The 17,003-nt window shown below is 35.7% G+C and overlaps 1 protein-coding gene across 1 annotated transcript in view; it reads right to left on the bottom strand.

Annotated features, from left to right (window-relative positions):
* Positions 1-9,452: 9,452 nt before the first annotated feature.
* Positions 9,453-17,003, bottom strand: part of LOC149802242 (pyruvate dehydrogenase E1 component subunit beta, mitochondrial-like) — a 33,228-nt gene continuing 25,677 nt past the window's right edge. Inside the window, exon 12 of the mRNA XM_089956666.1 lies at positions 9,453-16,412. Coding sequence (XP_089812792.1) covers positions 16,264-16,412 — 149 coding nt within the window. The 3' untranslated portion in view covers positions 9,453-16,263. The remainder of the gene's footprint in view (positions 16,413-17,003) is intronic.

Here is a 17,003-nt window from a genome sequence, read left to right as displayed (position 1 = left end):
TGGTAGGATTCGAATTCGCACCCTTTTGGTGATGGGTCACCTCTTAATACACTCAGGAGGGCACATCGGGCCTATTCTACACTACTAAACTGCACAAGGTATCTCATAGGTATTACAATTTGTCTACATTTTTAATTTTTATTTCTTGTCAGATTATTCATATTTGGGTCGATTTAAAAACCGTAATATAATTAGCAGAAATGAAATTTTACTACTGTTTTTTTTTAAAACCAGGTAATAAAATGGCTTAGTTATTACTGGGAATTCTTTTTCTAAAATTCTTGGCAGGAAACATTTTCTGTTTATTTTGTTTTTTCTTTTCTTTTGTTTATTGATCGGGAATCACATCGCTAAAGCAGGTGGCAAGTTTTCCACTTGCTAACGTGCATTTTGGATCCTGGAAAAGTACAACAATGATGACGCGACTATTTAAATTGATTTTGATCTCGAGAACAAAATTGGTAAATATTCCCCTTGGTAACTTTAATACGTCCTGTATCCATTTATGAACAAACAAACAAAGAAACTAAGTTTGGTCTAGTCCATTATGTGCTAGTGTTAACTTATTCATAAGATTAATGTAATACAAAAGTGCAATATATGCCCTTTGACACCGAACCTGATGTAGTGGCCAATAGATGATCAAACTGATCTAATTGCCACATATTGGTCAATATCCCTAAGAGTATTTTATGGCCACCAGTCTCTCGTATATTGAATGATAATTTATCCAAAAACTAAAAAGGAAAGAAAAACAACAAATAAAAAGCTGAATGCACACAGAACCGTGAGTTTCTAATGAAAACAATCATCATCAAGTTTTTAAGTCTCAAAATATGATTTGATCAATAAATCACTTCTTTTTCTTGTCTCCTAAGAATATATGGTGCATGGAAATCAAGCCATTTTATTTCTCAGTAGGTTAACCGAATTCTGATGCTTATGCATATTCTTCTAGATAAATCTTTCATTGGTGAAAAAAGTAACACCATGTCTCCAAATCAGGGGTAGCTACCATACAGTAAGAGCATGCAAAGCATAGGCACCCACGAATTATATTTTTGTTTTTACACTATAGATTAGGCAGGGACCCATCGGTAAGCTTTGCATAGAAGCCAAAATATCCTAGCTACACCACGGCTCTATATCAGGAACCTTTTCATCATTAAAAAGTCAATGCTATATCTCCAAGTCACGTGTGTTTTCAGTGATAAGCTAGAGGGATTATGAGCAATTTGCTCACGTAAATGTACACTTGCCTCTAGAGCATACAACCCTTATCCCACGATGGAGATAAGTCTATCGTTTTTAAAACAAACCACATAACTCGTCTGAAAATAGTGCGAGTAAAATGTCAATATGAATATATTTTGATGATATTCATAACATGCACACGTTTTCACAGCAATCCATTAAAAACTGCAAGAGTTGCTGCACAGCAGCCTCAATATGGGGTGCGGAGGTTGCGAACCGCATCGGGTGACACCATCAGAGGGGATGGCACCAAAACGACATTACTAAGGATTCTGTATGGTCTGTTACGGAAGGAGATCCATGGGGGTGACACCATGATTTACCTCACGGGGTGACACCAACCCTAGTGACGCCACTGTCGCTGCATTCACAAAACTCTTGTCATACATTGCATGCAGCCATTTGTAAAAAGAGGGCAATAATTCTTAAAAAAATAATGGAAGCACAAAGATTTGTCAACATGTGCATCTTCAAATGATGTCGATAACATGTATTAAGTTTCACAGCAGTACATAAAATATGCAAGATGAATTGCTTTCTCTAGATGAAATCTTGCACTGCATTCAAATGCCGCACACGAAGGGCTAAAACACACAGAACTGATGAGAACAAAGTGAGCATCTTCAAATGTTGACCATAAGATATACAAAGTTTCAAAATGAGCCAATGAAAACTGTGAGACTAGTTGTGTTCACGAATCAGATTCCATGTATAAAAGGCCAATAGCTCTAACAAAAATGTAACGAGTACAATGATTTGTGCATCTGCGAATCTTTACATGGTGATCATAACATTTCTCAACTTTCATGTCAATCTGAGACTAATTTTACTCAGAAGTTGCTGTCTGTCATATACTGCGTTAAAATGAAAGTCAAACAGGGCAATAACTCTAACAAAATTGCAGGAACAGTAAGTTAACGATACACATAGCTTAAGTTATGATCATAATATTGACCAAGTTAAATGGCAATCCATCAGAAACATCGCAAGTAGCTGCGCGAACGATACTATGTCATATGCGGCATTAATGTACACAACATAAAGTGCAAAATAAGCAATAAGAACAATCGCTGGGTAAACTGATTTGTTGATAAGCACATGGTCAGGTGATGACGACACTGTTTTAAAAGTTTCGTGACAATCCGTACAAATGATGAGACTATTTGCGCTGACGAAATTGTGACATAAGATTCATTAAGCTTACAATAAAAGGCAATAAATATTTTATTTTAAAAATTGCGAGAGCAAAGTGGTTTGCCAATAAGCGCAACAGGTGATGACCGTAATATTTACCAAGAATTATGGCAGTCTGTCAAAAACGGTTATTCTCATACAATGCATTAAGCATCCAAGAACGAAAAAAATAAAAAGAACAATGACGCTAACCAAATTGCCGGGACAAAGTGATTTGTCCATATCAGCATCTTCTGGTGATGAATATATTTTTATAAAGTTTAGGGAATAACTTAAATTGGTGTCGATCTGACATCCTGTATGTCCAACCTTGAACCTCCAATATGATCACTTGGGTGGACATCCTTAAAAATCCCGTTAGCGCTACTCCTCCTGAGTGGACGGTCATTCAAACATCGGGATTTCATTAATAGACTTCTTATGGCGTCTAGTTTTCACTCACTAAAAATGTTGCTGATTAATTATAGTTGTCTTTAAAACCCATTACTATCTTATTACTGTCCTTTTACTTTTCCTGCCGCAAGTCTGTAGTCCAAAGTAAATTCCCCACCCCTCTTATTATTTGGAGGCTTAGAACCCAAAAAATAAATTAAAATATATATATATATATATATATATATATATATATATATATATATATATATATATATATATATATATATATATATATATATATATATATATATATATATATATATATATATATATATATATATATATATATATATATACTCCACGCCTGATGTCTTAGTTACTTTCATCATTCTTGACTTCTACCGATACTGAAGCAGCATCAGAGAGGAGAGAGAGTGGAAAATTGATAATAATAACAGGTAAGCAGTAGTTGCACCACCCCCACCCCACCCATGAAAAATGTAAAAGAAGTAATGTATTATGTTATTTTTGCCAAGCGGGTTTTTCGAGCCAGGAGGGAAGCTGATATCTCCGTGACTGTCGGAGTGAACATACCATCTGTTGTCAGTAGGATGTTCTCCTGTAAACTGATGGATGGCTTGACAACTTGCTGAGCGGACACAATTGGGCTTAATGTGTATATGTAATTGCCCTCGTGTGACATGGATGTCATAATTACTCTGGTGCAAAAACCCTGCTATATAGCCCTTAATGGTTGAGACTGAGCAGTCTTTATCTTCAAAAATAAACAGAATAATATATGCAACAGTGGTCGAAGGGAAAAAATAAAATCAACGCTTTACTTACCGCACCAATTAAAGAATAATGGCCACTTGGTCAATTACATTCTAGTCTGGGTGATGGTCTGCATCATGCTCATAAACGAATCTTGTCGGATAGATGATTTGATAGGAGCCATGTGTCAAGGTGGAGAATCTATGGGTTCTATTGAGAAGGGAACCTCTGCGCCGCAACAGTACATCCCTCCATAGTGGCAATTCCTTGTGAGCGCCCACCAACAAGTCAGTGAGATCGTTGAAGCATGACAGTTCGGGCGTACTATCTGGCTGAGTCGTGGCATAAAAGTCTTGACAGTGCGAAGAATTTCAGGGTTTATTCTGAAAGGTGGGAAAGCGTAGGAATACAATCGATCCCACTTCAGGCTGAAGGCGTGTAGCGCCCATGCACTCTGGTGTGGAAATGGAGAAGAATCATTTGGTAGCTTGTTGTTCAACCTTGTTGCAAGCACCGCTACCATTGGCCTCTCCCGCAGCTTAAACCTCTCTGCTACCAGTTGGTACCGATGTCAGTCTGTGTGGACCGCCCATCCCTATATGAACAGGCTCTCCGTCAGGATATTTCTCTTGACTGAAATATAGCGGACTGTGAGTAATCCCCTCCAATGTTGTCCATCGGATGAGGTTCCAGACATCCAAACAAAGTGAAGGTGCACGAGTGCCTCCAAGACCTCTGCGGAACTAACCGATGATAACGCGTCCAAATCTCATATATTTGACGCAACCATGCAGTGCTAGAACAAGTGTCCCTTGAAGGGACTGACGCAGTACTGGCCGAAAAGAATTACCAGGAGTTCAGGATAAGACCGTTTATCCTTTAGAATTGTGTTGAGTGTTGAAGCCATCCCTCATATTCACTAGGAGTATCAAATTAGCAAGTATGGCGGCAGATTAGATGTAAGGTTGTCACCAAGACTTTCATTTAGGACAAGCTTGACACCTTTTGAAGACTTTTGGTATATAACCCATGATAACAAAACCATCCATTCAATAGAATTTATTCATTATGGCAGCCATATACGAGATCAGATCGGCGCCATTTTCAGTTAGGGCCAATAAGATATGATAATTTATCTAGTGAAAACCCAATGCCGATATAACCTCCATTTAGGAGGCGCAGAAATACCAAGATGGCTGCTATGGTGGCCATGCTTTATCATAAGAATATGACTCTACATCTATTAGTAATGGTAAAACTTTCAACATGGTCACTGTGTCGGCCATATTGAATATCAAATCGACACCACTTTTGCTTACGACAAACAAGACACCATATGAAGTCTTCAAGTGAAAATCACATACTAATATGGCTTTTCGTTCAGGAGTAGCAAATATAAGTTTGGAAGATGACTGCTGTTGTGGCCATATTGGATGTCATTTAGGACCAACCAGATATCACGACAATCTTGAAATGAAAATCTCATGTTGAAATGACTATCCATTCAGGTACAATAACAAAAGATTCAAGATGGTCGCTGTGGTGGTCATAGTGGATGTCCGGGCGACACCATTTTCATTTCGAAGTAACTAAACATCCTAAAACTTCTGGTGAAATCCCACGACAATACGACTTTCCGTTTATGTGAAATCCCATGACAATACTACTTTCCGCTTAGGTACAGTAGTGATAACAATTTTAGTCAAGATGGCAGCCATGGGCTACGCATCGAAGTTCAGATCGACACCATTTTAATTTATGAGCAACTGAATGTCGTAATAAGCCTCTTAATGAAAACCAAATGTTGTTATGGCCATCCAATCAGAAGGAGTATCAGTAAAAAAACAAGATTTTCGAGATGGCCATTGTGACATCAATGTTGGATGTTCCAAATGAACCATTAGAACCTTAAGCATCATAAGAAATATTTTAGTGAAAACTACATCTTACATCTTTATATGACCATCCATAAAAGAGGAATAGCGACACAAATTTCAAGTTGACTGCTGTAGCAACCACAATGGATGTTCGAGAAGCACAATTGTCATTTTGGACCAAATAGGCCTGCGATGAACATGGGTATAATGTTTTATGGCAATCATCCAAGTAGTTTCAGAGGATTACGATAGCAAACTTGCGCACAGACGAAAGAAAACAGGCCATCCCATATGCACTTCTGGTCTAAGATCAGTACAGCTCTAAATGTCCGCATTTACAGATTGTTTATATGAAGGGAAGATTCCTACTGATACCATAAGACCTGAAGGAATACCCCTTCAGGCTGTAGGAGGTCAGCCATGCCCAACTTTGAGGTGCTGGTACACATGAAAAAGCTAAGCTCTGGAGCATGTCTCAGAACTATATCCAGAAACATGTTACGCTTTATCTGCCAACTGAGGTGGTGATCAAATTTTGATCCCAAAAAGAATCCGAGCTGACCTGGGTTCCATGTGAGGTCTCCAGTTTGTTAGCAGCATAAACTAGAAATGCCTTGTATGAAGTCTTCCAAGGGGGAACAAGAGCTGCTGCCACATTCAGTGCAACCAGAAGAAAGATGAATATAGAAAAAAGAATTATTGTACACTCTTGTTCTCGATGTTGGATGATGTGAACCCTAATGATCTTAATTGAGCTGCTTGCTATTACTCCCATCTCCCCTGTAAAGGTTCTGAATGAAAGCTAGTTTAAAGGTAACAGCACAACATTGAAAAATAGCAATGCCCAGACAAAACTGCATGAATTTCATTGGAGGTGGAAATATGGAGATGTGTAGGTTTTTTGGTTTTGTGTTTTGATGCCATTTTCTGCACCCGATAAGCTATAAATGGCGGCCAGTTTATCTGGTGGAGGAATAACCGAAAAACACGAAAGAACTATTGACACAGGGAAAGTTGCTTGCATGCTTTCTCATATACCACGATGTGTATTTAAGCATCTGGAGGTCTATGGAGACCTCCCATTTGTTCGTTATTGTGGCGAGAATTTGTGCATCATTCGTTGGATCAGACAAAGCCTCTGAAAAGAGGCCTAGTCTGGTCTAGTCCTACACCTAATTTAATAATGGGAAAGGAACATGGCAAGAAAGGAGAGGACAAAAAGGCTTAGAGCCTGCCCCTGGTCCGCCAATCCATGAGAAAATCATCCATGGTGCCATCGGGGTACAAAGCCGACTTTCCAGGTTCACCACTAGGTGGAAGTCCACAAGCTCTGTATAGATTAAATGAAAACATAATGGGGGCTTTTGAACAGGTCTCTTTCTTAGAGGGGGACATGTTTGATTGGGCAAGGAACGAAGTCCAATGGTGATAGATAAAAACTAGCTATAAGAACCTGGCGACTGGTAATTGTCACCCTGACCAGTGCCTAAACCTGGTGCAATGTGACTGGTGACAGACATATGGTGATATCTGATGCCTGACTGCTGATTGGGGTCTGTTTACCTATCACCAACCTGTGACTATAGAGGCAATGGAGACCTACTCATGAAGTCTCTATGCAGGGAATTCCACTTGTCTGTTGATGTAGACCCTTTTATTTTGGCACAGGCCTAAAGAAGTGAGTTGAAGATGACTTTCCTTGCACTGAAAAAGGCAGAACTTTCTAACAGGTGTGGTAAACTTCCATGGAATGGGAAAGTGCCTCTGAGAAGATGAAACGAATGCAGCTTCCTTCTCATTGACACAATAGGAGTGGTGGCTTTCTGCCAAAATTGTCAACTGATCGACCATAAGACACATAAAGGAGATCCATCATGCAAGTGCACTGAGCAAATGCCAAGTAGGTGAGGCAAGTGTTCTTTTGACCACATTTGACAACTCACTGTGACACGCTGAAAGACTGAAAGAAAAACACATCAACAAACTGAGCAAATATATTTTGAGGCAATATCTACCCGAACACCAGTTACCAAATGAGGGGATACAAAGGTAGAAACACGTCTTGCACAAAAGGGGGCACAGATAAATGTAAAACATAAACGGGACTGAGAGAAACAATAAATTGTTACACATAAATGGATATTATTAATGGCAATTATGCAAAATAAAAGATGTATATATAGCGAAAATCTCAAATCACTCAGAGATGCATAATAACTAAATAAAGTCCAATGAAAAGAATGATATTCCGAATGATGGAAGTAACTAAGGTATCAGACTGGAACTATGTTTATTTCTTCTTCTCTGCCTCCTATTATTAATTAGAGGATATAATTCATGTTGGGCTGGGATATGGTGCCATGAAAAGCACCAGCAATGTAATGTAATATAGAGGTAATGTGTTGCTGCTATTAAAACCAATGTTGCAGAGTGGTGATTATCAAACTTGCCTAATGTTGACAAGCTACTACTAAATTCAAAGTTTAGCCAATATACATTTGCACATGTATATCCTTAATGAAATGCAAAAGGCAAATGACCTTTGACCTGGGTCCAAGGGTCAAAGAGGATTGGTTATTGAACTCATCTGAGCTATTGTTTAGATATATCAAAACTCCAAGATACAAAGAATCAATTCCAAGCTGTTAATACTTAATAGTAAAGATTGCCAAAAAACCACACAAAAGACTCTGAAAAATTGGCATTAATTCGAATTAACCTGTTCAGAAGCACATTAATGGACAGACATTGGTTAAAAGGTCATTCCATAAATTCGACAAACAAAATAATACCCAACCTCGCCCATGTGTACACATCAGCAAGATACTTACACTCCTCTTCTGACAATCATATATTCATTATTCCCACTACGAAAACGAAGTCATATGGACAATGTTCTTTTGCATACCAGGGCCCAGCAACATGGAATGAACAGCCCACTGAACTTATACAAAAAGATACAGTGATCCCATTCAAGAGTGCTCTTAAAACGCACTTATTGCGACTGCAAGAACAAACGTAAAGACCTAATAATGTTTCCTATCTTAAATATTTTCATCACATTTTCTGTTTTCTAATTTCATGGTTTTTGTTCGTTTTTTGTAATAATATCATTATATATATGTTTTATGTTATAGGTGTTGTCTAATGTTGTAAAGTGCTTAGAACTTCTAAAGATTAGGCACAAAACAAAGTCCTCATTATTATTATTATTATTAACATTCACAATATCTAAATGAAATAAAATGAAATATACTTGGGAAACTATTTCCCTTAAGCTAAAAGTAGTATCTGGGAGGGAGGGGTTTACAAGGTAGTAATAGTTCTCCTAAGTATTATGATTGGGTAACATATTTAAAGAAACATCACACTGAATACATCAGAGCACAACTGCCCCAATGGACTGCTATCTGATCAAATAAGAGACAAAGAAAACTGGGTCTTTCCAACAAACCAGAAAACATACAAGATGTGGCACCCAATACTAATGGAAAACAGGGCAGGTGGGAACGATCTTCAGCAAGGGACTCAACAACCTGCTACAAAAAAAAACAGTAGTTTGCAATGGAAGCATCAAACTGACCAGAACTGGTATAAACCCTGCCAATATTCAACTAGAACATGCAGCACACAATGACAACAACCAATATTATGTCTGTATGACAGTCAAAAAATCAACAGCTACAGTCCTCAAGACGGGTTTATCAACTGATAGACCCTGGCAGTATATGGGCAAACATTGATAATTTACACAAGTTCTGTTCAAATATGTTTTCTATTTCTTTGACAGTTTACAATTTATTTATTCATTCATGCAACTGCCTTAATTGCTACGCAATAAATGGCATTAATTATACTATTAATACATTTCTTTGTAACACGGCACAAGAAATGTGAACATTATTATAAACCATGAATGCAAGAAAAGTGTGATTTGTAACAAATCAAAGGTTAATGAAAAAGTTAACAAGTCCATAATTCTGTCTATATACTAAATTTATTTTTTCATTCAAGAAAAAAATCAGTAATAGATACATACTTTTGTCTTCTTTACACTTCAGTATCATTGCCACAGCTCTTTTGGCTTCAGTTCATTATACTTTGTAAGTATTCTTGTAACTAAACAATTGGATGCAATTGTTATATAATCTGCCACTCTTCATGATTTAAACTACTTCTATACATGCATATACAATACCTACACACAAAAACAAATCTGCAAGACTGACATAATCATGAAACATGCAGAAAAGAGATCGAACAAAATAAAATTAACAAATTTGATAGCTAAAAGTGCTCACAAAACATTCACTTTAAAATTTTGTAAATTCAACCACATTACAGAAATCGACTAAGTCTCTGTATAGTGAGTGTATCATTAAAGTATATCAGTGTATAGTGTGTAGTTAATATCAATGTATAATGTCACTAAAGTGTATCAGTGTATAGTGACATTATAGTGTCTTAATGTGTAGTTTAATTGAAGTATATCAATGTATGTCACTAAAGTGTATTAATGTATAGTGACATTATAGTGTCTCAATGCATAGTGTAATTAAATTATATCAATGTATAATGTCACTAAAGTGTATCAATGTATAGTGACATTATAGTCTCAATGTATAGTGACATAGTGTATCAATGTATAGTCACAGTGCATCAATGTATAGTGACATTAAAGTGTCTCAATGTATAGTGTAATTAAATTATATCAATGTATAATGTCACTAAAGTGTATCAATGTATAGTGACATTATAGTCTCAATGTATAGTGACATAGTGTATCAATGCATAGTGACAGTGCATCAATGTATAGTGACATTATAGTCTCAATGTATAGTGTAATAAAATTTATCAATGAATAGCATGTCATAGTTTATCAATATATAGTGATCAAAGTGTATCAGTGGATAGTGTCATTAAAGTATATCAATGTATAATGTGTCATAGTGTATCAATATAAAGTGTCGTTAAAGCATATCAATGTATAATGTGTCATAGTGTATCAATGTAAAGTGCGTTGTTAAAGTGTATCAATGTATAGTGTGTCATTAAACTGTAGCAATGTATAGTGTCATAAAAGTGTATCAATGTATACCATGTCATTAAAGTGTATCACTGCATAGTATCATGAAGGTGTATCAAAGTATTTATAAAAATTGTTGAACACGTTTTGAAATCACTTCAATATATCTTTCAGGATTATGTAATTGAAGCACCATTGCACTGATATAATCTATGAAGTAACCCATAACAATTATGAATTTGCAATTTTTCAAAATGTCCATAACACTATCCATTTCATGAGAACCTGGTGCATGCGTTGATCTTAAACTGATTGACTTAGTCCCATATTTAAATCTTCAGTGAAATCTGCCTCTGCAGACACTCCACATCAAGATGTGTTTTCAACAGATGTTTTACAGATACAAAAGCATTAGAAGGAATATAGGAAGCATATCTTTTACTGTTTTCCTGTTGAATGAATGAATGATTGCTTTTATATATATAAGTTCACTTCTTTATATCATCAATAACATGTATACATGTCTAATTAATAGCATTTCATTGTATTTACAGACTACTGTCCATGGACTGGGGGAGGTGTTTAAAGAATTGAACCAATTCAATGCCAGGTCAGTGAGATTCATACTGTTTGATAGTGATTCAATAATGGCATTAAGTTGCATATTCATACAAGTATTAAAATAAGATATACAAAAATACAAAGTCATGCATATTCGGAACAAAGTTTGATGTCGACATTTATGTTTTGTGCTCTCGAGTATTCCAACAGATCTACAATTTCTCCAACAATCTAAAAACTGCAAAAATTTACTAAAGTTTCAACCTTCAACAGATAAGGACAGTGCACTAGAATTCACACTCAAAATGGTGCAAATATCACGGATGCACAAAACGTTTATATGAATACAAACGAAATGAATTCAGCATAGGTATCTCAACACTAATTAGGTCAAACAGCTGTTATTGCATCTTTCTGTAATCCCAAAGAAACTCTTTTTTTTCTCTGATTTTATCAGATTTGCTAACTAGTAAAGAATGTCACTTAAATTCAACAGAGAGCAGCATTCATGCCCAAACAGAAAGTATGGTAATATGTTCATCTAGTTCTTGTAGGCTTTTTGCATAGAATGACAGAGTAAACAGGTGTGACTTAATCAGTACCAGAAAAGTCGCCTACACATAATTCCAGTCATTTCATTAAAATGCAACTATTTTTAAAAAATGCTATCTTTTTTCAATGTGTCCAAGTAAGTGTCTAACATAAGACAGTCTTTGTGCATCAAACTTATAACTAATGCAGTGGATTTCATCAAAAATGTAGAACAAAGGCAGGAAATATAAGAGATTTAATCACTATCATGATACCTAAAGGAACAAAAAGCACCAAATTTAAAAATTCTTAACTTCTAATCCTTGATCCTAATCACTGATTTTCTCTAGGACTTGTGATATCTCTTACCGGAGTGAGAATATATTTGATAATTCCATTAAGGCAAGTTCAGTCATATATGTCCTAATGATCACCTGGTCACTATACTCTCCCCCTGGTAATTTCCTCTATAAAAGTCATGTATATGTCACATCGTTGCCACTGTCCACAGCCCGGTGTTTCCTAACCAAATAATGGTTTTTACCCACTTGAAGCTGTCACTAGAACAGTGAGTTCACTATGCATACAAATTAAACTTTTATATCATTGTTTAGATAAAGGTATAACGCAAATCAATGAGTAAACCTTTTCATCTTGCATATACTCATCACAATTCAGTCACAATGCCAATGTAACTCAATGTGTCGAGATGTCAGACTTGAAAGCTTGGAAGTTATTATCAACAAAGGAAGAAGAGTCAATGCATTTGGTTTTAAGTGTGAACAGTTGTTTCTACGCATGATTATATAAACTGACCGAATGTCAGTTCTGTTTCGGGGCCCCGAGTGGCCGAGTGGTCTAAAGCGCTCACCGTTCCGGATCAATGCCATCTCACCTCTGTCTGCGTGGGTGCGAGTCCAAGGCTAGGCTAGCGTGGGTACGTGGGAAAAGCCCACCAGTAGCTTCTTGTGGGTCGGTGGTTCTTCCCTGGGTTTTCCAGGGTTCTTCCTCCACCAGTTATACTGGCCGCCATGTATAGCCTATCTTGTGCTGAAAAATAGCGTTAAACCCTAGATCAACAACAACAACAGTTCTGTTTCACTGTAATGTGAACTGTCTGTTTCACTGTAATGTGAACTGTCAACTAGTAGTGAAATTAATGCTTGCTCATGGAGCACATTATAACCCAAGATCATTGAATTTGGGTTTTGTTTATGAGTCAGTGATAATTTAATTTATAGAATGGATGAAGGTGAGCAGGATATAATTTATTAAATGGAATAAGGTGAGCAGGATACAGTACTCTTGTGTAGAACACAGCATTGGAAGAAAACAACATATACATTTTAAGATTTTGTTGAATAGAACATTAACAGGAATAACAATAATAATATTCTGTGCATGGTATTTGTTCAATAATTAACTTTGAAAAATGAACCTGCATACAAAGGTCGCTCGTGTAGAAAGGCTAGTTTAAATTTTTCTATATGTGGTCACTACTTACAGATCTGACTATAGGTTCCATTTGAAAGAATTTTTTTCAAAATGAATACTGTTTTACATTGTTAAAATAGAAATAAATGTGATCACAGAACACAGATGCCCCGCCACAGAGCTGGAAATTACCTAACCTCAAGGAGCAATGGACGAACAGATGGATAATGTTAAGTTACACTATATGCACACATGTCATGATGGGTCTTACAAAAAGTTTTAGACTTCCCAACCCAACAAGTGGCTTATAAACTTATATTTGTTTCCATGGTGCCAAATGACCTTGAATACATTACTTTAAATGTTCAACTGTTATTATCCTAAATTATTCTCATAGTATGAGATAACAGTATATCTGGTCATAGACTTGATAAAGTATAGATTGTCAACAAAACAATGATAACAACATAATTATCTGGATTTTAAATATTGCAGCTGAATATATGAACTTTTAAATAAAATGAAATCAAATGTTGGATAATTCATACCAGACAGCATATCCAAGGTACTTAATTAATGCTGGTTGTTTGGGTTATCATTCCTGATGTGATGTTACCTATAAAAATATCCATTAAGTATTAATTCGCATTAAGGTCTTGAAGTACAAGTCTATAATCCAGTAAACTGTTACAAATTAATTTCTGTTAAGAACCTTGGAATTATATTAAATTTGGTTAAAAACTTTCTCATAATTCCTCAAACATGATGGGGTAATGTAATTTCTGTGTCAAAATGATCAATAAAGAATTAGACTTGATTTAATGTTGAATTGGTTAAAAATACTTTCTTCCAAAAATAAGGGCTTTATTCATGATTAAAAGGTATGTTATATTAAAAAAAAGTAATGTATGCTTTCTAGTGCACAGTTAAACAAGACCATAAATAAAGCAAATGTTAAAAATTAGTGCAGACCTAAAAAATTAAAGTTAAACACACGTCCACTGTTGCTCTACGGGCTGAAAAGAATTCCAGGAAATGATGCCATTTCTTTTTTTTAACTGTGTGTTGAAACCCTTCCTGGTATTTTTAAAGGACAAGGTTTTCAAAGTAAGATAAGACTTTATGATCAGGTAAAGCAGCAATAACAAGGTTGTCAAGAAGGCTGCTGTAGTGGTCCATACTGGAGTGTCAAATCAGCACCATTTTCAATCAGGACCAACTAGATAGTATAAGAAATATTGTTGTGAAAACCCAATGCTGATATAACTATCTATATAGGTTGAGTAGTGATAACAACATTTCAAGATGGCCACTGCGGTGGTTACACTGAAGTCCACGTGGCACCATTTTCATTAGGACCAACAATACATTTGAAGGAAGTCTTAAGGTGAAAACCATATCATTATGACTTTCCATTTAAGTATAGTAGCAATAACAAGACCTTCAATATGACTCCCATGGCAGCTATACTGAATATTAGATTGGCACCATTTTCATAAAGGACCAATTATATTTCATAAGAGGTATTCCAGTGAAAACCCCATGCTGGTATGGCAATCTATTCAGGAGGAATAGCATGAACAAGATTTTCAAGATGGCTGCTGTGAGAGCCATACTGGATGTCTGAGCAGCACCATTTTTATTTAGGACCAACTAGATCTTGGGTTGAATATCTGTGTAAAGTTTGATGGAAATTCTCCAAGCAGTTTAGATGGAGCAGCAATAACAAACTTGTGGTAATGGAGGGAAAGACTAGAGACAACAGGCTATCCCATGAACTCTCCTGGATTATGACTGTGATTACTGAAGGCTTGAAGGTTAAGGTAAATACAGCACATTAAACTGGAACAAAGAGAAGAATATGAATTGTGGAATATATGATAATCATGTTCCTCTTTCATGATCATGAGCAAAAACCAATATCCCCCACCCCAACAAAAAAAAAATGTGATCTAAATTTAATTATTTTCATCTTCCCTTCTCTTCGACTTTTTCTCTCATTTTCATTGAATAAAAATTCATAAAAAAAATTTTTGGGAGAAAATACTGAAGCAATTATTGCTGACAATCATTTTGTATTGAAATGATCCACAAAGAACTATCAAACAAAACCATGGGAATTAAGAGTATAATTTAACTAAGAATTAAAATTTGAGTTATGTCCCTTTACATGGCTAGACTCGCTTTTCCAGAGCCAAAAGACAAATAAAGCTAAATATAGAAAAGTGTATATCATTAAAGAAATGTGCTTTCTTAGCAACTGAGATTAGACAGCATGTTATAGACTTGAAATGGATAAATAACTTCATGCCAATAAAGCAATGAGATGAGATGCAAGGATGGAAAGAAAGAAAAAAACAACAAACTGCTAGTGAGTAAAAACAATCAGATACTTCCTGATAAAAGACTGGTACATTTCTAATTTATTTTCAGTTTCATCATTCCTGTCATCCATCATGCACTAATTTTAAAAGCTGCAGTCAGCCATTCATTCTATTTTAACAGATCCTAAAAAAACTTGTGCATATCACAGTTTTGGTAAACCACTTTGTCAGCCTACTCGATACTGTAGAGGTAAATTTCAATCATGAGTACTGAAATAAGTGCAAGATAATATTTAGTGAAAACACAAATAAATAAAGCTTAATTCATTAACATTTAATCCTTTCCCTTCAAGAAGTTTCAAAATAAAGAATTCAAACCACCACCTCTTAAAATAAACAAACAAGCTTCCCTGAAGTAGGAATGTGACAGGAAAAGAATGAAAATATTCAAAGCATGTTGATAAAAAAAAAACACCAATTTATAAAAAAAGAAAAGTGGAAATTCAGCTATATACTCCAGGATGTTTTTTAAAATTGGTGGCCAGTTCCAGACTGTGACAGCTTGATGTAACATTTTATGGACAAATACAACTTTCTAACCAGTTATTTACTTGAGTGTGGAGTCATTAATATTAGTGTTACACTGTATCCAGTAGTTATTTGAAAATAGATACTACAACAATAATAAAGTATAAAATATATTGACATATGGATTACTGTTTAGTGCATGGAATGACAGTATATTGCTTTAGAGAATCCCTAAGTTAATACTAGCTGTAGTATAACAGCTCTCACTAACGGTGTGTTTATGAAGAAAACCCTGATCAGACACAAAAACAGTTCACTCAACTGCTGCAGTATTACTCAAACAATGGCATAGGAGAGCACATATCTATCCTGGACATAAATGATGTTATTTAATATTCAGTGACTTTTTGACAGATCTAATTATGTTGCCAGCCTGAGGGTTAGCATTGTCTTCCAAGTTTTTAGCATAGGGCATTGGGACATCCGCACCAGTGACCCTCAGGACTGGAGCATCAAGGTAGTTGAATGATGGACCTGAAAAGCAAATGGAAGATGATTAGTTGAGCATAAATAATACATCTGCTAAGGAAAATTAAAACCAAGTTAGATCAGAATTCAATGTACAGTAAAATTCCACCATACAACCACCTTGGTTTTATGAAATTTGTGTTATGGCTATTAGATAAATCGAAAAGACCTTCAAAGGAACTGATGGTATACTGTCCAAAAATTATTACCAACAATTTACAATATGACTATTTCATCTTTGAAATTGCTGAGTGTTGAAAACAGCTTGATATTCTTTATAAGACAATCCATTCAAGAGGATTAGTGACAAGATTTTCAACATGTTCATTGTGGCTGAAATATCTGAGGTTAGATTAGCACCATTTTGGTTCAGAACCAATCTATGTATCATAATTAATCTTCTGGTGAAAACCCCACATCAATATGACTTTACATTTAAGAAGAGTTGCAATGGAAGGACTTACAAGATGGCTGCCTTTGCAACCGTACTAGTTATCACTTCACCATTTTCATCCTATGAAGTTTAGGTAAAAATGCAATGGTGATAGGATAAGTAGTATCGTGCATCTTTGTGTGCAATTCATTTTTTTTTAAGCT

The sequence above is a fragment of the Sinohyriopsis cumingii genome, chromosome 4 (genome assembly GCF_028554795.1).
Source record: "Sinohyriopsis cumingii isolate HCF-2022 chromosome 4, ASM2855479v2, whole genome shotgun sequence".
Lineage (NCBI taxonomy): Eukaryota > Metazoa > Mollusca > Bivalvia > Unionida > Unionidae > Sinohyriopsis > Sinohyriopsis cumingii.
This window is presented reverse-complemented; position numbering and strand designations above follow the sequence as displayed.